The sequence below is a fragment of the Phyllostomus discolor genome, chromosome 9, assembly GCF_004126475.2.
Source record: "Phyllostomus discolor isolate MPI-MPIP mPhyDis1 chromosome 9, mPhyDis1.pri.v3, whole genome shotgun sequence".
Lineage (NCBI taxonomy): Eukaryota > Metazoa > Chordata > Mammalia > Chiroptera > Phyllostomidae > Phyllostomus > Phyllostomus discolor.
In genome coordinates, this window is record NC_040911.2 from 4279598 (window position 1) to 4307046 (window position 27449).

Sequence of the window (27449 nt, forward strand, 5' to 3'; positions counted from 1 at the left end):
CTAGTAGGGGAAAACATGTAAGCTCTGTCCATTGGGCATACGAAGTTTTTAACCTTATTATAATTAAGGTTGTCTCTAAATAATTCAATAAGAGAAAGTCTTTTGTCTCCCTAAGTGGGTCAAAGGAACATTCAATATCTGACACTTTTCTATAAAGGACAGCAGAATCTTGATACTGTGGCAGGCAATTTTCTTAGAGGGGGAAAAAAATGGAAGTAGAAATTTTATGCCAAGGGAATCTTGTATCTATTCTGCAATTCCCGTATCTAAAAATTAATAGCTATTGAAAGATTGTTCATCAGAGTGATTCTTAATTCAGGCATCTTTGAATTTTTAAAAATGTTCCCGTTCAGGCAATATCTATTAAAATTAAAATGCAGTCAAACCGGTAATAAAATTCAGATACCTCCTCTCAGCTCCTCACCCCAACGCTTCTTAAAAAGCACTGACTTTTAAAATCAAGAATTCCAAACGTGTTCATTTTTCTTCCCAGTTTATATTATCCCTTGTCCCAATTAGAAAAGGCTTTATTCTGCCCTGACCAGTGTGGCTCAATGGGTTAGAGCATTGCCCCACAAAGCAAAAGGTTGCCGGTTTGATTCCTGGTCAGGGCACATGCCTGAGTTGTGGGTTCGGTTCCCAGTTGGGGCACGCACGAGAGGCAACCGATAGATGTTTCTCTCTCACACCGATGATGTTTCTCTTCCTCTCTCTCCCTACCTTCCCCTCTCTCTCTAAAATCAATCAAAGTCTTTATTCTGACATGATTGTTACATCCTTTGATCTCTATCAAAACCCTATGTGCATTGATGTAGTCCACAGACCAGCCTCCCCACAGTTCCGCAGGCCTGACCATTCTCTTCCCATAATTCCATATTTCAGCCCCCACCAGGCAGATTAAATACGACATGAAACTCAAAGTCGATGTTGCCGATTGAGACCACGTCTGGAACATGGAAACGTGACGTTATTTGGGCTCATCAAAATTTGTGGTATTTCCACACCGGGTCCTTTGAAAATGTATCTTTGAATTCACTAGGATTTTTTTTTACAAGACTTGCTAAAAAGTAACAGAACAAAATTTTAAAGTGAACTTTTAACCCAATATGGAGTTCAACAACTTTAAAAACCGATCATTAAATTTAGTGGACATGAGAAACTGTCACCGGCTACAGGCTTCTAAATAACTGCTATCTACACAATGCACTTGGATGAAATAATAAGACACATGCTTTTTTAAAATGTCACATCCAAACATTTTTATTACTGTGTTGATTTTAATTATTCTGTTTAAATGTTTCACTAGCTCACTCCAGCCTTTGTATTGCAGAGTTCAGGCATTAGCAACATTGGCGGATCCCTAATTTGATGTCTCCCATGAAGGACACTATGTCACTTCCCCCTTTTGACTAAAATTTGCTACTTCCTACTCTCCAGTCTCTGCCTGGTTTACGGGACATCCAGAAACCATCCAACTAACCCTATGCTAATTAGAATCTGCACCTAGGCATTAAACAGACTACAAGACAGATCTTGGGAACGAAATTTTTTATTTACACACTGTATCTAGAAGCAGATACATAAATTCTTATACAATTAATTTCCAAAAATGTGCAAGAAATTACTATAATTTGTGTACAAACCAAAAACACGTAGTAAAATCAATGGACTTTGGATAATTCATTCTGTGGTGTTCTCAGTACAAATGGCACACGCCTGATCGGAAACATACAGAAGAGTGTAAACGACAGCAATCTGATCGCAAGGATTAATTTCATGGCACTCCCACGACTATAAAATTTCTTTACCCCAACATGTGTACTTATTACAAAATTCTGTTAAGAATGTTTCATCCTCTCCGGATGGGCGGTTTGGGTCACTTTTTCAGAAACAGCAACTACACATCCCCCAGGCTGTGGCTGGTTAATTAAAAATTCGTATAAAAAACCTTCGCAGGATTACAAAAGTATTCGAAGAGACTGAATTTCTGATTCCTAACGGACCCATGCTTCATTTTGGAATTTTTAAGTTACTTATGGAACTGGTCATTGTTCCTGGTTCGTTTTGGACAAAACTGTCTATTGCTGGTAGCGATTTCAATTTCAAATTGAGACTTCACATTCAATGAAAATTCACAAAAAAAACTGAAACTGTATTATCGGAATCCCGCAAAGCAAATCCCTCTTGCATACGATGTGACATGCGCGATGATTACGGCTGGCATTTCTGAAAGCGCCGTCGGGAAAGATAGTTAGACGTCAGCACTGGCAGAGACACGGCATACAGCCTCTGTGTAAGATATTAGGAACTTTTATCCTGTGTCAATAATACTGGCTCAGAAAGGATAATGCGTGGGTTCTATTCCCGGTGTGCCAATGAACTCTAGGCTATGGCACACGGATTTCTTCAATAGCAAGATGGCTGCCCTGTGTAGCTGGTTTCCTTAAAGACTATTTTTAGCTCTATGATCATTTCCTGGGATATAAATTTTTGACCTCCTCAATCTTCAGATTATTGCACCAAGTAGAAAGAAAGAGAACAGATTTCCTTGGAAAAAGGAGAGTGAGATTATTTTTCAAGTACTTTCTATGCTTTTTTTTTTTTTAAGTAAAAATGCATAATAGTGTCCTAGGAAGCCTGGAAATAGCTTCTGGTCTCCATCATGTCTTGTGATGAAATAGTTGATGAAAACAACTCTGATTCATTTATTATGGCGAAAGGATACAGCTTTCCTGTTTCCTACTTCGTGCCTGGAGCTCAGACTTTTAAAAATCACTCACTGCTTGTGCCCGTGTCATCTAAGCTGCCATTCAGTGTAATCCAGAAATGTATCCAAATTGTCTCTAGACCCTGAACACTGATCTCTTTCCCCACCCTGTCCATTTTTAACCGGACTGTTTTGGGATCTTATAAAGTCAATCTCTCATATTATGCTGTGTTGCCTCCTTCAAATGGTTCTCTCCAGGCACTAACAGAAAATATTGCAATACTTCTTTTATTGTAACTTCTTGGCAAATCCACTTATTTTTATCAACACACCATCAGACCCCATTTTACTTTAAAGTATTTGATATTACGAATCTACAAAAGCACACGGAATTGGCTTTCCACATGAGAACGGCGAGACTCGCCCTCCATAAAGACACAAAACACGCTTTTCAGAAACATTCCAATGAAAGCCAGAATCATCGGAACTTGAAACTGAACGGCTAGATCTTAAACACATCCCACTGAGGAGTGGCTGGCCCCGCCCCCGTGCCAAGACGGGGCCCTGGGCAGAGTCGGAAGGCCTCTGTGCGGCGCAGCCTCACCAAGAGCACACGGACACGCTTCTGCAGACGTGAGAAGCCACTTCAACACCTATCCTTACAACACGGGGACTCTGTGACAATACCTGCCATCTGACAGCGATGCACAGGGAACTTTTAACTCACCCTAGATATATTTTAAATTGTTTAAAAATAAATAGTTTTGCAAAAAAATAGTTTAAATGTCTTGCATTAATTTGATACGTTTACAACTCTGTAATAGTTCTCAATCCAAATAGCTTATAGTGAACACTTAAAATTATATTATTACAGTATACTCAGTATTCCATCGTATTAGGTGAACACATCAGAAAGTGAGTCTTTGCAACAAGGTACAATGTACATTCCACCACAATTAAGTACCTTTTCCCCTTTAAGTCAAAATACCAGAACAAGATATTACGGTACTGTGCCTTTTCTTGTCAACTCTCAGTTCTGACCCTAAAAAGCAAGTGGAGAAAAAAATGGGGATACTGCTATATCAGAATGACAAAGCTGTCAAGTTTGACCTAAGATGTTTGCTGTTGTTCTTCAATGGGGCTAAGAATTGGGTGACAAAGGACAAAATGTCTTAATTACATGTTTCATCTGAGATGGGAACATTTCCTGGTTGGAGACATCCCAAAATACGGCACGAAGGAACCACACAGTGAGTAAACACGACATTTCAACATAACTGTGAAGTATGGGGGATATCAACCCCCACCACCACCGAAATGGCTGAATCAAAGAGATAAAAGAGACGCCAATGCCAATTTCTCTGAGACTTAAAAAGTAACCAGTAGGAAACCTGGACTGAAGCAGCACTCTCTACGGTGAGCGACAAGACCGCGATACCGTCTGGGGTGGTTTCAGTATTTTTCTTGCGTGGGGTTCTGCAATTTCCACGATTTTTTCAACTAGATCACCGCGCTTGTTGGCTTTCTCGGTGGGATGGAGGGTCAAATCTAACATCCCTTAATACTGACTGCGTAAAAGAAAAATCCCATTCAAATCGATTTAAATGCATTCAAATCGAGTTGAATGAAGTACTCATTCAAATCCATTTAAAACTTAACCTAAAATTTGAGTGTTCCCACAGAATCCAGTCCATTTACAAAAATCAGCTCCATATCAATTTCACCCAAGAAAACGTTGACTAAAGGAATCACAGACAAAACATTTTAGCAAAGGAAAACAGAGATAACACAAAAAAAAACAGCTACCACAGGAAACTAGGACCATCTAGTGTTTAATATTTCTAGTCTGATATGGTCTAGGTCTTTATATGTTATGACAATTTGTACCAGAGCTTAAAGACGGAAAAGGCAACAATTTCTAAACTGGTGGTACATATTTCTTTATGATTTTTTCATGTAAGGCCATTTATCAAAATAGACAAACCACAAGATGAGAATGAAGGCAACAGAAGAGTCCAAATTTTCACAACCAAAGTAAAAAAAAAAAAAAGGGCAAAGAGAACCTAGCACAACCTTAAAAATAATTTAGAAACAAGTGTCACGAAAGATACGTTGCAGGTCCGTGTTCCCGTACCCAAGACTCCATCACTCATAATTCTCGATAGATCCTTCTCGACTATGAGGTTAAAAAATCATTTTCAGTGTATGCGTAAATTCTGTGTTTTATCACACGGGTATGCTCACTCAACACAATCTTTGAAAATGGGCCATTGAAAGAGACTAACAATTTTCATTCTATAGGTTTCATTCAACTTTACTTAGGGTCGAATACACACGAAATGTGCTTTTAATGCATAAAAATCACAGTGGCTAGCAGCAAAGGATGGGGCCGGGGTTAAGGAGAATCTGATCGTTCACATTGTGATTATTCTGCATGTCGGGGGAAAGAGAATTCATACTTCTAAACCTTCCAGCCTTCCCTTTTTAAAGAAACCTCAACAAACCCAAGACACCTTGCCAACACTTCCCCACCGGAAAACAAACCGATCACTCTTGTACACACATAAAACTGAAATTACAAGTATGGCAGCAAAGATTCTGATAGCGATGAGCGTCTGTAAACTGTGTTCCAATCTCTCCTCCTCCTCCCCAAGTGCGGGCCGCAGGGCTCCCCTGACTTCAGTAGTGCTTCTCCTGCAAGTAGTCCTTCATCTTGTTGGGCAAAGGCAGTTTCTGGATCAGGTCTATCCGGGTGTACTGGCGGATGACGAAGCGGCACAGGTACTGCAGGGAGCGCACCTGCATGAACCGGGACACCGGGTTGGTCAGTCTGACGGGGTACGTCGCGGACCCGGGCAGCCGAGAGCGCGAGTAACAGAAAGCCCCGTTCTCCGAGTCCCTGATGGAATGCTCGATGAGATCCACGATGGACGTGTGCCCTTCCACGTCCGGCTGCTCGTAGAAGCTGAACCGCCCGTTGGAGTGCTCGATCCGCGTGTGCAGGGTTTTGCCGTGGGAGCGGAAGCTCAGGCTCAGAAGGTAGCGGTCGTCGGAGCTGTCCCGGACCAGGAAAGAGCCGTCGGGCACGTTGGCGAGCTTCCCTTCCGCCTCCCAGCGCGTGATGGGGCCCCAGTACCATCCTTGCTTGGCGAGCTTCTTGAGCTCCTCGGTGAGGCTGGTCACCACCATGGGCCCGCTGCTCTGCACCGAGTCGTACACTCGGGCCACCCCGGGCGCGGAGTTGGGGTCAAAGTTCAAGTGGCAGCGCACGCTGTCGGCCACGTGGGCGTCCGTGCCCGTGAGCCCGCTGAAGTTCCTTTGGATTGGATTCGTCTGCATAGGAGGTAGCAACGGTGAGAGTGGGGGCGCGTCGTCGTGGTGACCCGCTCTGGGGCTCTGCAGCACCACCCCCGTGGTGCCGATGAGCAGGCCGTTCCCGGACGGGTCCACGAAGATCTCGGGGGCCACCACGAGCTCCTGGTCCCCCGGATGCTCGTCCTCGGGGAAGGAGCCCCCGCCCCCCGGGGCGGGGACCGCCGAGACCTCCATGGGAGAAGAGCCGTCCAGACAGCAGCCGCGCGGCCCCTCCAGGGCGCACAGCCCCTCCTCCAAAGGCACGGTGTACTGGATGTAGTCCTGAGGCACGAGTCCGATAACGACAGGCACATGCTCGTCCAGGTGAAGGCGCAGGTCCCCGTGGGGCGACGCAGCGCTCTTCAGGGGGCCCCTCGGCTCGGGGCACGCGGGGTCCGGCGGCGGCAGCTCGTGGAACTCCTTGCGGACGCCGTTCAGCGCCGGGCTGGGGCCGGACGAGTGCACCAGGGCCTTGACCCTCACCTCCATCTTGATGCACGTCTCCTCCGAGTTGGTGGGCCGCAGGGGCCAGGGCGTGGGGCTGTAGTGGTGGCTGCGGAGGGACGTGGACCGGATGGGCCTCGGGGCTCGCACGTCTTTGAAGACGATGGGCGCGGAGGAGGAGGAGAAGGTGTCGTCGTCCGCGGCGCTGCCGCCGGCGGGCGCGCCGCCGCCCTTGCCCTTCTGCTTCTGCTTGGCCGACAGCCGCCTCTTCAACGTGCCCATCAGGCTCTCGCTCTTGGACCGGTTCTTGCCCCCTTTGTCGTCGTCTCCGCGGAGGTCGCCGCTGGCCATGTCTTTCCCGTAGCAGCTGCCAAACAAGGAATCCTCTTTTCCGAAGTCGCCGGCGAGGGAGGGTGGTTGAACGACCATGAAATCCGTGTCTTCTTTGCTCTTATTCAAGTTGAAAGATTTCCGGAAGGTTTTGAGACTGATTTTCTTCATTATGACGAAGGGCCTACTCCGAGGGGATCAGTTTCTCTCTGGAATGTTCTCCCGGAACATCTAACGGGCCGCCCGCAACACTGCATCTGGCTGTTTGTCCAGCTTCACGCGCCCTCCGGAGCCATCTTCTAAAAAACAAAAACAAGTTGTTGAGAGAGGTCGCATCAAAAAAAACTTTTCACAGAACTTTTATTTCACTCGGTTTCAATCTGCTAGCCGTTGAACAAGGATACCAGGGTGGGTGCGTAAGACGCTCGAGTCCCTTAGACGAGGGGTTTCCTTCCATGTCACCCTGCACGGCAGGTAGGTCGGTCTCGTGTGTGCCGCCTGTGCTCTAGGTTGAGGGGAGGGCACGGGCAGAGGCCCCGAGAGGGGACCAGCAGGTGCAAGCACTGAGAAGCCCCAGGTGCCTGACGCCTGGGGCGTGAATGAGGGGCACATGGTGCCCAAGTTCAAGGTATTCGGGTCTGAGCCTTAGTGCAATGAGGAGAATCAAAAGGCTTCAACTATCAGTATGATCTGGTGTATATGTACACTTTCCCGTTGTTGAGCCCGCACAGCTCCCTCTTCCATGCACATACCCCAGTCTCCCACGAAAGCAACTTTGATGACAAGAAAAAACCAAAACAAAGTAGAACACCCCAAAGGTCTCAGATTGCCTCATTTAAAAAAGGACTAACCGTTTAATAAGATATAAGATGTTAAAACAATCACCTGTACCTCTAGGAGGACCATTTGCAGCCCTAGGAGAGTACCATCCACTTTACCCTAGTAGGCCACAAGCCTCTTTAATTTCCCTAACCGTGGTTTGGTCTAAAAAGTTCACGTTCAACGTAGAAGCACTGAAAAGTCTCAAGCCTGAGGCAACTGCAATGAAAGTTTTATTCACGTCTAATTTCCATTTCAAGAAATTCTTCATTATGCCTCCATTTTGTGGCATAATGTTGGCCACCCTGAGGAACATTCGATTAGAATTATTAATTGGCTGAAACTTGACACCTGACCGGAGACGGTCTTAGCTGCAGACCCTGCTGGGTCCACCGGCTCACGGTGTACTCGTGCTGATGTCAGAAACATGTGTGTCGGGGTGCGGACACTGCTGACACAGCAGGAGTGTGTGCGGACCCATCTCAGGTGGGGTGGGAGACCCTGGGTGCCCCACACGGTGAGTCCAAGGTCGAGGACCGCATGCAGGTATGTGCTTTCAGACGAGGACAGAAGATGCAGACCCCGCCCGGGGCGTGGGAGGCAGCCCATGAGGCGGCCACAGCCTGAGACTCAGGTCTGTCTCAAACCCAACAGCCAAACTTCAGGAAGGGGGAATCCCATGATTCAAACGCTGCATTTCCCTCAGTGCACACCAGTCTATACAGGGGTCTGTGAGCCCTAAGGCACAGGGCTGCGGGCCCCCACACGATGTGACGCCCCCGTCTTCACGCCACTGTTCCCTGGCCCCCGCCCTCACCTTCCGGATGCTCTGAATTCGGCAACATGCCGCCGTGCGGGCCTTGGTGCTGCAGACACGACCAGCTGCTGCCCTCCCTCCTTCGAGGCAGCGTGGACCGCCCGTTCTCAGTGAGACCTGCCCTGACCGCACCCTCAAAGCCGCACCACTGACCCTCTTACAGCGCGGTGTTACTTTTCTTCTGGCATACAACAGACTTTCTCGTTTGTGGCATTCTCTGCCTGCCCCGGACCCCTCATGTGGAAGAGTGTAAGCTCTACAGAAGCAGGGATTTTAACTGTGTGTTACCCACTGACATCCCCCAAGAGTCCAGGGCCTCTGCACGGGCGTCGGAGGGGCCCAGTAACTGTGGGTAAATGAATCCAGACACGCAGTGCTAACCGGGTCCAGCAGCGAGATACCCTGACCACCTCCACCCGCTTCTGTTCCTCCTGAGGGGTCATTTATCACTATTTAGGAAAAAGATATGAAAAAAGGTCACACCAGGGGTGTCCTACCTGTGGCCCAGGATGGCTATGACGATGGCCCAACACAAAACCGTACGTTTACTTAAAACATGAGATTATTGTGTCGCAATGTATTTAATGTGTGGGCCAGAGACGCCCCAAGGTCGGACACCCCTGGTACACGGACTGTCTGACCTTGACTTGATTTCTGGACCATCCACACTGAAAGCACTCCTGTTCTCCATACTCTCTCTCAATACAGAACTGTTTAAGCTCTTTGACTTGCATTTCTGTTTCCCAGTCTCCTTTCTGATTCATTTGTTCAAACTTCCAGCGGGTCTCTCAGTTCCTCAGGCACCATGCACATGCCCCGGTCTTCCCTGACTCCGGAACCCCCCAGCCCCATGCTCTCGGAGGACGGCGCACCTCTCCGGCCCAGAGTCCCCAGCTGCCGCAAGTGTGCATGAGTGTGCACAAGCTCAGGCCTGTCCCATCGCCATCTGACGCACGCCTCGCACCCCAGCAGACTCTCATGGACGCTCGAGCAGAGAGAACGTCAATTCTGTTCTCGGCACCGTATCCCCAGCCCCTAGCGCTCACACCTGGCCCAGAGAAGGTGCCCCCGCCCTGTAATTGCGTGGCAGGTGAACAGCGGATAGAACCGAGAGAGCACACGCTCCACAGTGACGGGCAGTGGGAGGCTGAGGTCCCACACACCCACTCCCATGTGACAGGCGTTCACCTTTACGTGACCCTCGCTCAGTCTGGGGTCATCCGCTTCTGCTCCCCGCTCCTGCGTCCATTTCACAGGACGCCAGGGACGGACAGTCACAGTTCAAAGTACTTGGTAATCATCTATTTGATTAATCGTCCTTTTTTCTGACTATCAATCCATACGCAGCTCCGTGTTAACATTAAATAAACAAAATTCAAGTCTAGACATTAGAAACTATAAAAAGTTCTATTAGGCCATGTGGTCTTTCTTCCCCTTCCTTTCATTTTCCAGGCAAAGATGACACTGGAATTTTCAGGAGTATCTGTTTTTCTGTTTGCACGTCTAAAAATACATGCCATCTCTTTCTAGGGTTACCATCTGCCTCATGCTGCCTAAGGAAACGTTCTGAATTGGTTTTGCTGCTTCCCTAATTGTAAAAATTTAAGTTTACCCATATACTTGAAAACATGCATAACACTGCGAGGGAAAAGGTTTTAGACATGAATGTTCCATGCATAAGGGCAGAAGATACTATCTCTCAGTAATCTACAATCCGTGTTTCAAGAAATGACTGGATGGGGTCACATCTGTCATCGTAACACCTCATAAAAAAGATTCAAAGACGGCATCGAAATACGTAACCTTCGACGACTGAAATGGCTTTTCACTGTCAGTTTGCGAGTAAGAAAGCCGGTCCTGGAAAGACTAACAGTTGCCGAATGAAGTGAAACAACGGCCACGGGGAGGCAGCAGACCCAGAACCTGAGCTGGCGGCTGGTGCCCGGACATCTGCGCGTGCCCTGGGACAAGTGTCCTGCCGGTGGGCCGGCCCGCCGCTCACCCTGGCGGTCCCGCACTGGCTGGACTCAGCTTCCTCCACCTCCTTCCAGGTGAGCAACGACCTCACGAAGCTTTGTCTCCGTGGGTGACACTGCCTGGAATGGATGCTCTCAGAAATGAAAACTGAGAAGATGTAAAAAATACGTAATTACTGATTCATTTTAAAATGACCATATGGGCACTCATGCCGGTGGGAATATCAAGTAACACCTTCATGAAGAAATAAAAGCGATCTCTCAAGCTCTGGCTGGTACGTGTAGCTCAGTGGGTTGAGCGCGGGCTGCGAACCAAAGTGTCGCAGGTTTGATTCCCAGCCAGGGCACATGCCTGGGTTGCAGGTCACGGCCCCCAGCAACCGCACATTGATGTTTCTCTCTCTCTCTGTCTTTCTCCCTCCCTTCCCTCTCTGAAAATAAATAAATAAAATCTTAATAAAAAAAGCAATTTGTCGAATGATGAAGCTTCGGGGAAACAAGTGTCGCTGTTCCACGTCACTGGAAGTCTCCTTCTCCTGACTTGGGACTGGGGGACTCTCCCGTCTGTCCATCCGTCCATCCGCTCCGATGCGCGGCTTCAGTTAAGGGGGCATACCCACCCTCCTGCAGGGAGACGGCCGGAAGCTCCGGGAGGAGCTTTCTGTGCAACAACCCTTTCCCGTAACTGTGGACGGCCGTCCCCGTACGACACCAGACCTCAACAAGTGACGGTTTCTGGGGGCGACCGTGCTGCGAAATCTGACACCGTCTCAAGGCGTCAGATGATCACCCTTCCTCGGGGGATCATCCCTGTTCTACAGAAGTACAGAAAGGCCCACCTTGCTCTTAGGTAAAGCCGTTCCCTCCTGTCCAAAGACCCACTCAAGATCCCAAGAAAACATCCTGAGACGATTTTTCCAGAAACCTGACAAATGGCAAAGTGAACTTTGACAGATAAAAAAAAGAGGAAGAAAAATTCTAAGTGACAAATAAGAGAAACTAGGCAGCACAAGGCATTAAAACACATGGGGACAGCTTACACGTGGAGAGGAAAAGACGACGAGAAAGTCAAGAAATAGACCAAGAGAGTCTGACTCAGAGGGCAGGCTGCACCACTGGGGGGGGAGGGGTTACTCAAGACGTGATGAGGAGTAGGCTGGCTAACCATCTGGGAATGCCGCGGGCGGGGTGGGGCGGGGAGCAGGGCTTTGTACCTTACTCCTCACATCAAAATAAACTCCAGGGGGATCAAATATGCAAACACTAACAATCGAAGTCGGGGAAAAAATATTCTAATAAAAACCTTGCACTACAGAGAGCCTTTCTATGCGTCACATAAAACCTTGACTCCACAAAGAAAAAGAACAATAAATCGAATACAGCAAAATTTACAAACATCCAGATCACCAAAAAATGGCATAAAGCACAACTAGAACCTGGAGAAAAACCACAAACACGTGACAGAAGACCGACTTTTGTAACGGAGACGGTGCTCTCAGAAATCAGTGAAAGGCACGCACTCCCATCAGCCAATGGGCAAAATATCCCAGTGAACCCTTCACACAAAGAGAATGACAGAGGAAGGAAAGAAGAAAGAAAAAAAAGGCAAGAGAAATCAAGCGAGAAAGAGAGGAGTAAACCAACTCCAGTGACCAATCAGCGGCCTGGAAGATTCCGGGTTCACTGATCACAACGATGTTGAAGACGCTTGGGGAGGTGGGAACCCCTCTGCGTCTCGGGTGTGGGCGGTGGGCACGTGCCTGAATGCACTGGCATAAACAGCAGACCACGTGCGCTGGGCAGGGTGAGTCTTGCTGCACGTAAACGGTGTTTCAGCTCTAAAAATGCACTGAAAAGGAAATTCAGCACAAAACGAGATAGTATCTTTCCCCCCGTGCGCTTGAAGTCAAGTGGCTAACAATGTTGGCAAGGGTACAGGAGGCTGGGCACTCGCATGTCACTGTTTAAGTGTCGAGGGTACAATTTGTGAAGGATTATTTAAAATACTCATCAAAATTTTAAATTCACATATGCTTTAACCAAGTAATTATGCTTTTAGGAGTTTATCTTTTGGATATACACTCACGCCTAAAACAAGGACATATGGAAAACGATGTTCCTATAGCATTAATTAAAAAATAGGAAAAGGCTAATAGTACCGGATCGTTTACCTAGTTCCAGCCTATTGCTGGTAAAACAGACCACATATTGGCCTAGTGGGTGCCAGGCCTTGGTTGAAGCCATTGAACTTGCTGTGTCTCCTTCGATCCTCATAACCCTGAAAACTTAGTTCTGTGCTCACAGAGTACACAGCACAGTGGGAGTGCTCTTCTGGGACCAGAAAGCACAAGCTCATGTGCGTCCTGGCTCCACCATCTAACAGTTGTGTGACCTAGAAATAACGGCATGGATCGCTCAAGTCGGTTGTGGGGTTTACATGCGTTCACATATGTGATGTCCTTTAAAGACGCCTAGCACATATGAGGCTACAGAAGTCGGAGCGCTTGCGGCCAACAGTAGTGCTAACAACAGCAATGTTCCCACTGCACAGACGGGGAAGCTGAGGCAGAGATGAAGGCTCTTGCCTAACACCACACAACTGATTCTATAGAAAGAGCCCACTTAATCACTACGCAGACTTTCACTGTCTAAGACTCCTTGGGGAAATCGTGGACCTAAATATCCTAACTATAACCTAAATATCCTCCAAGAAACAAGAGCAGCACACATCAAAAATCAGTGGACTGGTTTAGTAAGTGATAACCTCCGTCGGTACAATGAAATATCACCCAGGTAAAGAAAGAGGCCCAAGGCACACGCTGGAAAAGACAAGCTACAGAACAAAATGTGTATGTTTACAAGCCTGAACAGGTGGCGTGCACTGTCTGAAAGAGGGGCCGGACGTCGGTGACTACCTCCAGAGAACAGGAAAAGGGAGCCACGTGCTCTCTCCACTCGATCTCTCAGCGACCGCGGGGCAGGCCTTCACGACAGAACTGCCACCCCACCCCCACTCAGAACGCAGGCGGTCCAGGTAAACCGTGTGTCTGTGCATCTCTGCCACCGGGAATCGTGGGAAGCAGGACTCTGCACCCCTCGGGGTCTGGGTCTCCACAGCCTTCCCTATTCTCTCTCCCTCCACCTTCCCACCCACTCCCGGTTCCTCCCCCTCCTAACCCACAGGCCGGTCTGCCCACCCTGCCAGCCTCCTCGCTCTGCAGACCCCACCCACACCTGCAATCTCGGCTTCTGTCTTCGCAACTCAGGCTGCCCTGGGCTCCGCTTCCACGGGCGCCAGCCACGCGGCCCCGCTGCACAACCCTGGTGCCCGAGTTCACCCCACAGAGCAAGGGGTTCTCATCACCCACCACGATGCTGGAAACTTCCGTAACGCAAGCCCACCTCTTTGTCTCCCTTGCCTGCCTATTTTTTTTATCCTCACAGCTGCTGATAAAAAATGCCCTCAGGATATTTTTTAATTGATTTTAGAGAGAGAGGAAGAGAGAGAGAGAGACATATCAATCAGTTGCCTCCCACATGCACCCGGACCTGGGATCAAACCCAGGTGTAGCACACGATGCTCCAACCAGCTGCGCCCCCTGACCAGGGCCCCACACCTGCCTTATTCTACCACCCCAGGTCCCATCCTGGTCTTGATACTGATGCAACGCTGCCCTCCCTGGAAAAGCAGAAGGAGACAGCAGCCAGCCAGGCAAACCCAGGGATGGAAAACCAAGTCCTCACACCCGCAAGGCTGCAGTGCAGAAAATAAGCATGCGAACACTTGCAGAGGAAGAAACATGTGGAGGACAGCACCTCCGCTGAGAGAGACGCCCCACGCACACCAGGAGGAGGAGGGGAGCTTTCCTGTCGCCCTGCTCCGGCTTTGTCACCACCACCACCACCCACCACCCAGCCGAAGGTTACCGGATGCGCACTAAAAAAATGTGCATGAATCTTCTTGAATCTTCCCAAGAACCCCACGTGGAAGGCACTAAATGTCAGAAAGTTCAACAGCTGGCCCAAAGTCACAAAGGAAGCCACCTAGACGCGAGGCTGGCCCCCTCAGGGCAGGGTCTGAAGCCAGCGCCTCATCCGACTGCGAGAGCCCACCACGCGGCTGGCTGCGGGGACGGAGCCCGGCAGAGCCACCTGAGCGCGGACCACAGCCGCCGTGTCCCACGAGGCTGGGGCGTGCACGCCTCAGCTTCCTCATGGGAAAACGGTCAGAATAAACACAGACCCGGGGGATTCACTTCTGGAGGGAGGGAGCAAAGCAGCTGATACACTGTGTCTGCAAACCCAAAGCTCCAGCGGGCCACCCTGTCCAAGTGGCCACTCTGGCAGGTGGTCCGGAGACAAGCAGCGCCCACAGAGAAGGTGCTGGTGAAACCACTCAGCTCTGGGGGTCGCGGAAACCCCCGACTCCTGTGCTCCCAAGGCACCGCTGAAAGGCAAGCCACAGAAAGGGAGGAATGTGTCTGCATGTCATACGTCTGATAAAGATAAAGGACTTGGCCCTGGCTGGCGTAGCTCAGTGGATTGAGCGCTGGCTGCGAACCAAAGTATCGCAGGTTCGATTCCCAGTCAGGGCACATGCCTGGGTTGCAGGCCATGACCCCCAGCAACTGCACATTGATGTTTCTCTCTCTCTATCTCCCTCCCTTTCCTCTCTAAAAATAAATGAATAAAAAAATCTTTAAAAAAAACGAAGATAAAGGACTTGCACCGAGAACGTATAGGTGAGGCAATAGCCCGATTTTTAAAATGGGCAAGAGACTGGAATAGAACTTTTACCAAAGAAGACACACACGGTGTGTCTTAGGTGACAAGGTGTTTCATCACACCAGTCCCTGATCACTGGGAAATGAAAAGCACAGAGAGGTGCCCCCCCCTCCCCCAACTCGAAGGGCAAGCCCAGGGTCCGCACCCCTGCGGAGACCGGGAACCCTCACACGGCACTGGCGGGGTCGTCCAATTAGTTGGCTTTTAGTCAACTTCTTTCTTTTTCTGATTACTGTGCGAGAAATCACTTAAACGCATGGCCAAATACACACAACAGAAAGATTCGTGATCTGGCGGGTCCGTTCCAGACCCTAAACCACTCCACGCCGGTTCACACGGGTCACCTCCTTATTTTCTCCGCAGGTAGAGTACCTGTGTCCCGACTTTCTCTTTTTGTGTGTGGTACCTCGAAGAACAGAAGTTTCCCATTTTATTTTAGTCACATCTGTCAGTCTTCCTTCATTGCTTGCCCCTCTGCTATCTGAAGGAATCCCCTGACACTGGAAAGCACTAGATTCTCCTGCATTACCTGTGAACACACTGAGGTCGTACTTTCCAAATGTGAGTCTTTGATTAGCCTGGTATGGGTTCACGTGCGAGGCAGAAAAAATTACGCACTTCTCCCCATAAATAACTCATCCGGTTCACACATTCCCAGAAAAATGCTGACCCTCCTAAGAATCAGAGATGTGCAAATCAAAACAGCAATGATTTTTCACAAGTCACGTCAGCAAAGATTTTCCTAAACAACGATCCTGATTATACTGATTATATGTCTTAATATAGCTGTGAAAATACAACTTAGAGATATGCAACTCAAAGATATCCATCCTCTGCGACCTAACAATGCTATTTTTATAAATCTTTGAGAAACAATACGAAATCAAAGCATATGTCCCCTGCACTGGTATATATGAAAAAAAATACATTTAAGTCTGAAATATCAGAAACATTCTAATTTACAATGGTAAGAGACCTGTAAACAGAATGCTGGTACATCTACATAATGGGCCTTGAGGGAAGCACTAACACTATATACAGAGTTATAAATAACATGGGGGAGAAGTTCACATTGTTCATTTGTTACGTGCAAAAGCACAGGAAACAAAATCGTGGCATGTAAAGTGTGGTCTCGATTCTGTAGAAAGAATAGGGGAGGAAAACGGGACCAGTAGGAAATACAGCAAAACTGTCACCTGATCGCCGAAGTCTTTGCAAACGTCATTTTCAGGACTTTCTTTTCACAGGAAGAATAAAGGCTGTGGGCTTGTTTGTTCTTCTCTAAAAGGGAACGGTTGCGCAAACCCATCAGCTTAGAGCAAAACGCAGGCCTTTGCTTGGCTTTCGGTTGGTTAACGGTGACAGTCAAACAAAGACGTAAATCAGTAGATAAAAATAATTGTACAATGTTTGTTTTATGAGAACCTAGGTGGCCTCCCCCTTCTCCTCGCCCCACCAAAACCAGCTTTTTGTAATCTACCGTTTTGCTGGGTGTCTATACAGTCAGGGACTGGCCCGGCATGCTCAAAGCCCAAAAGGTAAGAGTGGCAGCTCTGAACCCAGCTTGTTTTCCACGAGTCATCACAATCGCTCCCCGGCAGAGAGAGACCCTCGATGCCCTGCCCTCACTCTCTTGGCAAAACCACAATCCTGGCTAAGCCCAGCTCTGCCTAGACCACACCTGTGCCCTCACAGGGGAATGTGGCTGGAGAAACGCGGGGTCTTCCTTGACAGCCATGGCCGTGAACTTCAGGGGGAGTCTCCATGCTGCCTGGAAACCAAACTGCATCTCCCTGGTCCGCTCCCTCTCTCACTGCTCTGGTGGACCATTCCCCAGCTTTCCACGCGTCTGTGACACCTAGTCCCCCACCGTGGATCTCGGCTGGTGGCCCAGCTTCTTGTTTCACCGAGAAAATGAACATCACAGAAGAACCTCAAACTCCAGCGCCATTCCCACTGACCTGGCGACATGGGTCTCCCTGCCCCCTCCATCGTTACTGTGTAGGTGCTCACACCTTTCGAAAGGTCCCCTCCACCTGCACACACGATCTCCCTCACTGCCCAATTTCCCCACGCTACAAGATCACTCCTGAAAATGTCAATGCCCACACGTATGAGCGAACTTGTCCTGACCCCACTTTCCCACCAGCTATGGGAAGAGAAAGAGCTTCCATTTTTCAATTGCCTTGCGGCAAACACGGCGGGAAAAGCATGCGCACCGGAGGCCTGCCATCCCTGTCTCCCGGAGTTCTCTCCAACCACTCCAGACACCCTCCGCCACCGCCATCACACGGAGACGGCCCTCCTCAAGGTCCCTGGTGGCATCCGCACTGCAAATCCTGCCCCAGCTCGTGGTCCTCACCTGGGGGTGCTATCAGCAGCAGCACCTGACACTCAGGTCATGCCCCCAGCAGCCTCCAGGCCCTCCGCCTTGGAGCTCCCAGCACAGCACATGCCCTCGGTCCCTTCTTCACCCACACGCGTGCCCTCAGCGACTTCCCTGGTACTCGTGCCTTAAACGACACGGATGCGCCCTCCACTCCCAGATTTCTCTCTCTTTAGTGGCCCTGGCTACCCTCAGCTCCCTTCTTGGCGCGGCCACCGCGCTGTCTTGGACACAGCAGAGACTCGGCCCGCTCGGAGGAAAACTCAGGATCTCCCCCCTCCCACCCCACACCTGCTCCCCGCGTTGTCTTTCCCACCTGCTCTCGGCTACTCCATTCGTCCAGCCGCTCAGACCAAACCTCTGGAGCAGTCCTCGGCCCCTTGCTTTCATCCACGCTCCACATCCCACATGTCACGAAATGCCCCAGTCCCAGCCAGGCTCACGGTACATGCAGAACCCAGTCCCTTCCCGCCACCAAGCCGGCCTGAGCTGCGGCCCCATCGTCCTGGCATCACAGCCCCGGCCTCCTTGCCTTCTCTGCGGGTCCCCTACTTTCCCCGCTCAGCGTGGCACTGGCGTCGGGGAGGCAGCACAAATGCTGACCCCTGGCTACTGACCGTCTCCGGGAAAAAGGCCTTCATCTCTGGCCCAGGGGGCTCGTTTCTTCCGTTTCAGGCGAACTTGTCGGTTTGCCCACGGGGCAAAATCTCCAACTCTTCACCTTCTTGGGAATTGCATGCACATAAAAATTACTGAACACAGTAAATGTCTTTTGCCTTCTTTTAGAGCCTCTACTAGATCTTAGCACAATAAGCTTTATTTAAAAAAACATGAATACCTGCATGACTACAAAGGTGGGTAAAGAAATTTAAAGATAACCAAGTTAGGAAAAAGGGACTTCAAGGTGTCAAATAATTTAAAATGTAATACACTATGAATGAATGTGTAATTATAACAAAAGCTCTGATAAATACCCAAGTGATTCACTTCTACATTGCAGGCTGCCTCCATAAAAATGCAGGGCGGCACCCCATTTGCTGTGGACACTGAGCAAACCATCCGGGTCTCAGTTTTCCCATGGAAACAAGCTCACCCCAAAGCCACACCCTGCTCCGACAGCATCTGACTCAATAGGAATAAAACAGGCAGGCATGCAGGCATTACACCTGCAGAGAACTTTTACCTGCAGGTTCCTGAGCATCTTCTCCTATAACTGTGTTCGAGCATTCCTATTAAATTGCATGTGAAATAGGAAGAGGAAATTGAATAGGAGGTCATGTAAAACATTAATGGAGCTGCCTTGTAAGAATCAGTTAATGAAATAAACCCACTCCTTCGTTTTCTCTGATTTGAGCTTTAACATGCTGGGTCTTAAAAAGTAGTGCACTTATATAACCATTCACCCCTGTTTTTATATATGGGCACACACTGAATGTGAATGGACATATTTTTACACCTTTCCAAGCACTCGCCAGGGTCTGGGCCTAAAGCAGAGCCGATCCCCTGAACAGCCTCAGTGCTCTGCCTGCCGCCGACAGAGAATGACCTCATTGTTTAAGACCCCAGGTAGGCAGCATCCTGGGAGGATTCCCGCCAAACGCACAGACACACCGGTAGGCTCCGAAGACCGACCTCTGTTTCTGTTCTCATTCTATGGCAAGGTTGCTGGCCGGGCTGTCCAACGACAAAGTTCCTTCATTACTTTGCATTCTTCAACATGTAAGGTTATGCCCTTATACACAAAATCTCTTGGCCATACTGAACTACTGAAGCAAAACCTTTGAACTCCTAAAGGCGACAGGCACGTGGAAATCACTAACGGCCTTTAGATCTGTACACAAGCGCTCCAGTTTTGACAGGTGGTTTGTCAGCTCTTCAAATGCTTCTGCAGGAAGACATGAGTTTTTCACTCAGCTCACATTGGAGAATATGAGCTTTCAGATAAAACAATCTCTCCGCATTTTCTATCAGTACACTGAAGTTAAGAATAGCAGACTTGGGACACAAAAAGTAAGCCACCTCAGTTTTACTAAATGTATGTTAGCGGCAAAGGCAAACCTCACTCACTGACCCTCAGAGATAAAGCGGACCCTCAGGTACAATAATCATTCAAATTAATAATACAACCTATTAAAGCAAATACTGTAAAAATCTCACACCATGGAAAACGTATGCATTGTAAAATGATAACTGTCCAATGTAATCATTGATCACACACTGCCCAACATGGGACCTCTCGGCTTTAACACGATCCCACTTAAAACAATGGGCGCTGCCCACTGGAGACCGGCAGGCGCTTCATGGGTCATGTGCACGGAACTCCGTGCCACGGGCGTGTCGTCATGACAATGACAACCGAAAACCCTTGTTGAAAGACACATCAGAGGTGAGCTTCCCCCAAGGCAAGAGGCTGGGACATTCACTGATGCTAGGAAAATGAACACAAGCTATTAAAAAGAGCAAAAAAAAGTTTAAATGAACTTGTATACTTCTTTAACTCCACCACTGCCCCTCCCCGCAAAAAAAAAAAAACACACAGGGACACTGAGAAATGGAGAACAGAGAACAGTGTGAACTGGCGTAGAGGGAGTGGAGAAAACTGAAACCCAAGTCCGCCGGGAGGGGAGGTAATACAATCAGGCACCTAAGGAAAGGTATCGCAAATCCGAAACAAGAGTCATTAGCTATTGATTTCAATAAGTGGGGACAGGCCCTGGCTGGTGTGGCTCAGTGGACTGAGTGCCAACCTGCAGACTAAAGGATCCCCAGTTCGAATCCCAGTCAGGACACACGCCTGGGTTGTGGGCCAGGTCCCCAGTTGGGGGTGTAAGAGAGGCAACCACACATTGATGTTTCTCTCCTTCTCTCCCTCTCCTTCTCCTTCCCTTCCTCACTCTCTGAAAGTACATAAATAAAATATTAAAAATAAAATTTAAAAAATAAAATTAAATAATAAAATTAAATTAAATTAAACTAAAAAAATGAAATGTAGGGAGAGAACAGTTAGCAAACAAATCCTCCTACAGCCAAAATTAAAATTCAAAAAACAGGGAAAATGGAGAAAATTCCCCTCCCCACAAAGCTGATTTTAAAAAAGTGAGGAAAAAAAGCTAAAAAATAATGTACCAATTCAGGCAGTCCAACATGTAACACAGAACTTCAGTCAAAAAGAAAGAAAAAAATTCAGGGGGAAGAAATTATAAAAGAAATTTTAAACATTTTCCCCAAACCAGGAATGCAAGTTTACAGAGTCTAAGGATCCATGGAATGCTCGGTACATCCAAAAAAGAACCGATAATCATCAGGCACATCACAGTAACAGTTTAGAAGTTCGGAAGTGACACAAAGGTCCCACAAGGCATCTGGAAAGAGGGGAAAAAAACCGCACACAGATGCCTGGGATGCGGTGACACTGAGTGAGCACAGGCGCTGGGAGAGGCTGGGGGGCAGTGCCGTGCATACTCCGAGAGCCTGACCTTCCCCACGGCACACGCTCTCAGCCGACAACCGCTCCCGGCGCCCAGCAGGGGCACGTGACTGGCTCTGGACGACAGGCTGTGAGCAAGCGTGACAGGTGCCACTTCTGCGGCAAACATTTCAGTGCCAGCCCCATCGCCTGCCCGTCAGCGCTCTCTACCCCTGCCGTGGCGGCCCAAGCCACAGGGCGCCGGTGAAAGCAGGCTGGGCCCAAGGAAGAAGCCAGAGGAGTCCAGGCCCACGGCAGACGCGGCGAAGGCGAGAAACACACCTTTTCCTGGTGTGCTGAGATGTCCGAGTTAGGCTGCCCCTGACTTAAACAGCGGCCTGGAAACCTATTCCCGGCCAGACTCTAAATCAGATACTGAGGACACAGACGTTGTCTGACACGCAAGGTGTCAAACGCTTACACGCTCACACACACACACACACACACACACACGACACCACCCCCCTCCGCCATCCCCTGTCTGGGAAATCACTGGAAGGATGAGCTCCACCAGGTCGAGGAAGTAAACCAAGAAACGGAAACAGGCAGCCCCACTCGGGAAACAGGAGACAAGAAAACTCCAGGTGGACGATACAGCTCGGGGTTGAGTCACCGTATTTGTGATAACGTCCCTGGCACTGCTCGCCCTTCCCAGTCAAACACAGGTCACCCTGCAAGGGCCGGCTCCGCGGTGACATCCTCCTTGAGGACACAGATCCAAACTCCCTTGCGGCCAGGAGTCAGTGCAACATCCTGCATCAGTGGCACGAAGGGCGGCAGACTCCGGCCTCCACGACGGGGTGTGTCACGGGGCGTGGGACTCCGGCCAGTCCCTAAGTAGCCACTCCCAGTCCCAGTCCCCTCGTCATCCGGGTGAGGGGGAAGCCGGTCAACCCCCAGGAGTGTCCTCCTAAATCTACAACGCAGTGTCTCTGACCATGTGCCAGACCACCGAAACCCTCACCCAGTCTGGTTCCCCCTTACCTCATCCGAGTCTGTGATGTCTGGTAATAACGTTACTCCCTAAGTCCGTGCGTGTGTGTGTGTGTGTGTGTGTGTTCACTTTTAAAAAATGTCAGCAGACAAAAACGACAACTGTCCAAAGGAGTATTTCCTTCAAAACCAAAACTGGGTAAACAGCCCAGGAGTAAGAACTCATCTCCATGTACAGGGGGATCGCGGCCGCTTCGACCGAGCAGCGGGTCCCAGGCGCGGCCAGGGAGATGGCCGTCACCACTGCAGGGACAACCATCACCACTGCAGTGACAACCGTCACCACTGCAGGGACAACTGTCACCACTGCAGGGACAACCGTGAGCAGCACCAAAGGGGAGGCCGTCTGGAGCCCCTGGTGAATACGCCACATCTACACGGTTCTAAAGAATCCCGTTAAACTCCTTATATTGTGTTTGATGAACACCTTACCTAAAAGGAACCAGGTATACCTCTGCTTTCTGAAGAAAAAACAAACAAACAAAAAACTTTAAACACTAGTGTGTATATTAAATAGAATCTCGCACTGCCACGAAACTGCGGTAGGCGGCAGGGGCCCCTTCAGATCACCGCATTTACCTGTGGGAAATCTCAGGATGGCATGGTGGCACCCTCGGGACTCCGTGACGCCCAAACGGTGGTGGCTCGTCCCCCGGGCCTTCCGAGCGCCGGTTCCGTCTTCCTTCTTCGCCTGTCTCGGCCGTCTCTACTCCACGGCCTGCTCCCAGGGGCACGGGGGCAGCCGCCGCTCCCCAGACATAGTCTCAGAGTGTGATGATACCCTTTTAACAGTTAAAAAAAAAACGTTTCAGTGTAACAGCTGTTGAGAGTGATAAAATAACGTTAACACACATGAAAACCAGCACGGGGCCTTACAGAAGGACACGGGTGGGACCTGTTGTGTTCTCGACCCCTCGACACACACACACACGCCATGACCCAGGGCCACGCAGCCCCACCGCTGCGCACACGGCAAGCCTCCGCCACCTCCCACCTGTTGCAGCTGGACGCCCAGTCCCTCCTCTCGCATCTCCGCCTCCTTCTTTCCCCACACACGGGGCTTCCCGGACCAAGGAGGCCGAGTCTCGCGTAGATGCTGAGGACCAGCAAGGACACTACTCCTGTTCACCGGCCCCAGCGTATTTTAAAACAACTGTGACTATCAGTACTGGCCCTATGCCAGGCACGGAGCTCACACACCTACACGCAGTATCTCATTTAACGTTCACGCCGAGCCTGAGAAAGGCCTCACTTGACAGATAAGGCAAACGAGACTGACGGCTGGTTTCAAAAAGCTACCCTGTGAATGTCTGCAGAACCAGAGAGAGACCCTGGAGCCCAGGGCAGGGTTCGGATTCTACTTTAAACAAAACAGGCTCACGATAGCGGTGTCAAATGGATGACTAGCCCCACTTTGGCCGCATGTGAGGAAGAGACACAGAGGGGACAGGAGATGTGTCCGAGGCCTCACAATGCACACTCTTTCTTAAGGACCTAACGCCTCCAAAACGCCCTCTGGGTGCAACTTGAAAAAATGAAATCTCCAGTGGCTTTACCTGCTACGTCTGTTCTTGACGTTTCAATGTGACCAACAGCCACCTAAAAACAACTGTTCCGACCAAGTGAAATGGGGCCTTGGCGGGCATCATCACCCAAGACACTGAGTTTAAAGTAAGATGTGCCCTGGGTCCTAAAGCCTTCATTACATATTGTGCTACAGAGCATAATAAATTCACCATCCAACGGGTGCCAATTTCACTCTCCGTCCACAGGAATCGCGTCCCACTGTGGTTTCCAGTTTCCTGCTAGGTGACTCTTTTGATCAGCCCAGTCACACACAAAAAAGTTTGGCCTGTGTGTGTCAGACACTAGTTATTATAAATGCCTCCTTTGTAAAAGGAGTGACTTTACAAAAGTACTCCGGCACGACAGGTGCACCGTCCCCAAACTGGAGGGGGCAAGGGATGAGGACAGGGGGCTGAAACAGACAGCCTTCACTTTCCGTACAAGATGCCCCAAGCGGACGACAGCAGGAGGCGACCTCAGCTCTGGGCCACGCACCTGTCTGACCTGGTGAGGTGCTGCAGGGATGCATGCACGCCCGTCGGCTACAGCGGGTTACAAATAAATAAAGGCCACGCTTCGGCATAGGTGTGTGCCGACCCCTTCCCAGGGCTGCGTGTTTCTGAGCGAAAACAGCGACTGCCATAAACTGGAAACAGACTGAATGTTTCCTTTTTTCAGAATAGCTTATGGCTTTTTCAAGAAGACTGCACAGTAAGGCACACGAGCAAAATAAAAGGTGCTTAACTACTAGTAACACAAGTTTCCTGACAACTGACCACCATGTTTCCACTAGTAACTTTGTTCCTACTAGTTACATTGTTTCTGCTAGTAGCATTGCTAGTTACTGCTAGTAACAGGAAAGTTTCCTAACACCTGACCAAACTCCCCAAGTTATCAGCGAGGAGGGAAGGTCCATAACAAGACAGTCTTAAGAAACTTGCTTCTGTTCCCTAAAACTAGGGCCATTAAAGGGAGCCCGCAGGACCCTGGACCTCAGAATGAGCAGGAATCTGGCCAGGACGGGGGAGCTTTTCCTCTCAGGGCAGGTACAGCCCAGGTCAAGGGCTCCCAGCCCCCTTCCCTGCCACTCCCTGCGGGGCACTGCCTAGGGAGGGCAGGGTGCCAGGTGACGCCTGGAGGTGTGTCCCTGGATACCATGGCAGTCCTGTTTAAGGTCCACCAGTCTTTCCACCGAAAGAAGGGGTAAGGAGCCCTGGTAGGTGCCTCAGCTGGTTGGAGCATCGTCCCCTAGATGGAAAGGTTGTGGGTTCAATTCCCAGTCAGGGCACATACCCAGGTTGCGGGTTTGATCCCTAGTCTGGGTGCATGGGACAGGCAGCCAATCGATGTTTCTGTCTCCTCCCCCCCATTCCTCTCTCTCTAAAAGCAATGAAACGATGTTGTCCTGGGGTGAGGATTAAATAAATAAAAAGACAGAGAAAGGAACAGCATACTTCCCACACCAACTCCTAAGATATTTAAGGACCAAAATCAAGAGGAAAAGTGTTTCAGAGACATACGGAAGGGGGTCCTAAAAAGGACGAAGGTTTGGGTGAATAACCAGACGGATCCTCCAGTTCCCCCATTGGAGGAGCCCGCTTCCCCCAAAGCAACCAGAGAACATTAGGGTCCCTGCTGGAACCTCAGGGCCGGAGAGATTCGGAGCCTCACCCAGGGGGCTGCCAGGCCAAGCAGCCGAGGGGGGGGCGGAACCGAAGTGTGGGGGGAGGTGTATCACAAGCTGCGTGCGGGAGCTTTACCAGGAAAACCTGGTCAACCCTGCCCATCGTGTTTTTAAAGAATGCTGGATGCCCACAGCACTACATATGCTACTTAAATTCATTCATTCGAGGAAGCAAGGCGCACGGATTTCAGGCCCCGGTGTGTGCCGGGTTCAGAACGGAGGGGAGAGAAATGCGTGCCTCCCAGGGTTGAGAACACCCCGGAGACTTCATCCAGCAGGACAGGGCCGCTCACTTTTTGTTTGATCACAAGTACTTTCTCACTCCGAGGAACCCGTTCAGTTAGCACCCGGTTTGGGGGCCGTTGTGTCTCCTTCGCCTCGTTACGGGGATGCCCGTCGTCGCGTGGTCGGGGACAGGCGGTGGAGGAGTGTTTCTGGCACCGAGTTCGACGCCGTGCGCTCCCTTTCCGGAAGCCCGCGCGCCCCGCCGCGCGCTCCCACCTGGCCCCGGACTCCAGAAAGTGAGGATGCGATCCCACACTCCGACTGCACGTGACCCGGGCACCGCGATACCTGCGCGCACTGCAAGTTCCGTGCCAGGACCCGCACCGAGAAACGTCAGCCGTCCCGCTCCGCCGCGAGCCACCGCGGGGTCCCTGAAGTTGCCAACTCCTGAAGCGAACTGGAAACCGCGGCCTGCCTGGGTTCCCGGGGCGTTCGCCGGACGCCCCCCCCCCCGCACCCCCGCCCGGCCACCTCCGAATACCCGCAGCCCTGAAAGTGAATTCAACCAGCAAGCACCCCCTGCGAAGTAGCCCAGGGGCCCGGCCGCCGCCACCCGCCTGGGCCCCGCGGAGCCCAGTCCCCGGCCCCCGGCCGCGAGCCCTGGGGTCCGAGCGGGCCGAGCGCGGGTGAGGATCCCGCAGGCCCCGCGCCGCCGCCCCAGGCCAGGCCGAGCCCCGGCCTGTCCCCGGCGGCTGCGGGCCACAAAGGCGGCGGCCCGGCCGGGCGCGCGGCGGCCCGGGAGGCCGAGGGTCGGGCGGGCGGCGGCGGAAGCAGGCCTCGGCCCTCCCCGCCGGCTCCCCGGACGCCGCTCCCCGCCCGCCGGCCCGCCGCGGAGGCGCAGGGCCTCCCGCCGCCCGGCCCCCGGGCTGCACCCGCCGCCTCCCCGGCCCCGGCCCCGCCGCCCCCGGGAGCGGCGCCCCGCGGCCCGCGGCCCGGCCGCCGAGGGGCGAGCGGACGCCCGGCCCGGCCCCGACCCTGCCCCGCGGACGCTCACCGGCCGCGGCCGCTCCGCTTCCTCGCCCAGCGCCGGCGCGACTGCGGCGCTCCGCCCGCCTCCCCGCAGCTCCTCCTCCCGCCGCCTTCCTCCTCCTCCTCCTCCTCTTCCTCCTCCTCCTCCTCCGAGCGGGCCGCCCCGCGCCCACTACCCGGCCCGCGGCGCAGGCGGGCGTCCGGCGCGGGGGACCGGGGGGCGCGCTGGGGGCGGGATCGCGGCGGGGGGCGGGGGACGGGGGGCGCGGGGGAGGGGGCGCGCGGGGGGCTCAGGCGTTGGGGTCGGCGGGGGCGGAGTGCGCCCGGGGGCCCCCGGGCAGTCCGGCCCTGCGGTGGGGTCCCGGCCTGCCCTCCCGCGCCCCCCGCACCGCGCTTCTCCTGGTGGCGGCGCCTCGGATCGCGGTCCTCCCCCCCTGCTCCCAGCCTGGGGGCCCGGGCCACCGCGGTAGGGTCCCCACCGGCCCCGCCGGCCCCTGGGACCGGGGCCCGCTCACCTGTAGCTGCGACCCGGGCCTGTCCCCACGAGGAGGCAGCGGCCCAGGCGGCAGGGCTGCCCGGGGAAAGCCCTTCCCGCACCTCCTCTGGCTGAACCGTGAACTCACTTGTTCCGAGAAAACTTAGTCTGTGCTCCGAGCCATCCACTGCTCCGCGGTGGCCTTGCTCGTGGGGTTTTCCTCGAGGGCGAATCCGCTCTGGTCCCGCCGCTCGGTTCCAAACTGCGAGGCCGGTCTCTTGCTTGACTCAGTTCTTTGGAAACGGGCCGAGCGTGCTGCTCACGTGTGGCAGTGGCAGCGCGTTTGGTTTTTGTCCGTGGGAATCCGTAGGAAAACGTGTGCTTCTCTTTTGA

The 27449-nt window shown here is 51.4% G+C and overlaps 1 protein-coding gene across 2 annotated transcripts; it reads right to left on the reverse strand.

The window, feature by feature from the left end:
- Positions 1 to 1536: 1536 nt before the first annotated feature.
- On the reverse strand, positions 1537 to 26678 carry SOCS6 (suppressor of cytokine signaling 6). Of its 2 annotated transcripts, none has more exons than XM_036010153.1 (3): positions 25901 to 26049; positions 22657 to 22859; positions 1537 to 7134 (listed from the first exon to the last, which is right to left on the reverse strand). In XM_036010153.1, exon 3 carries the CDS (start codon positions 7004 to 7006, stop codon positions 5387 to 5389), a length of 1620 nt encoding a protein of 539 aa, XP_035866046.1. In that variant the 5' UTR covers positions 7007 to 7134; positions 22657 to 22859; positions 25901 to 26049; the 3' UTR covers positions 1537 to 5386. The 2 variants fall into 2 exon arrangements, with proteins under 2 accessions (XP_035866046.1, XP_028379919.1); XM_028524118.2 differs by lacking the exon at positions 25901 to 26049 and adding an exon at positions 26607 to 26678 and having other exon boundaries at positions 2068 to 7134.
- Positions 26679 to 27449: the final 771 nt, after the last annotated feature.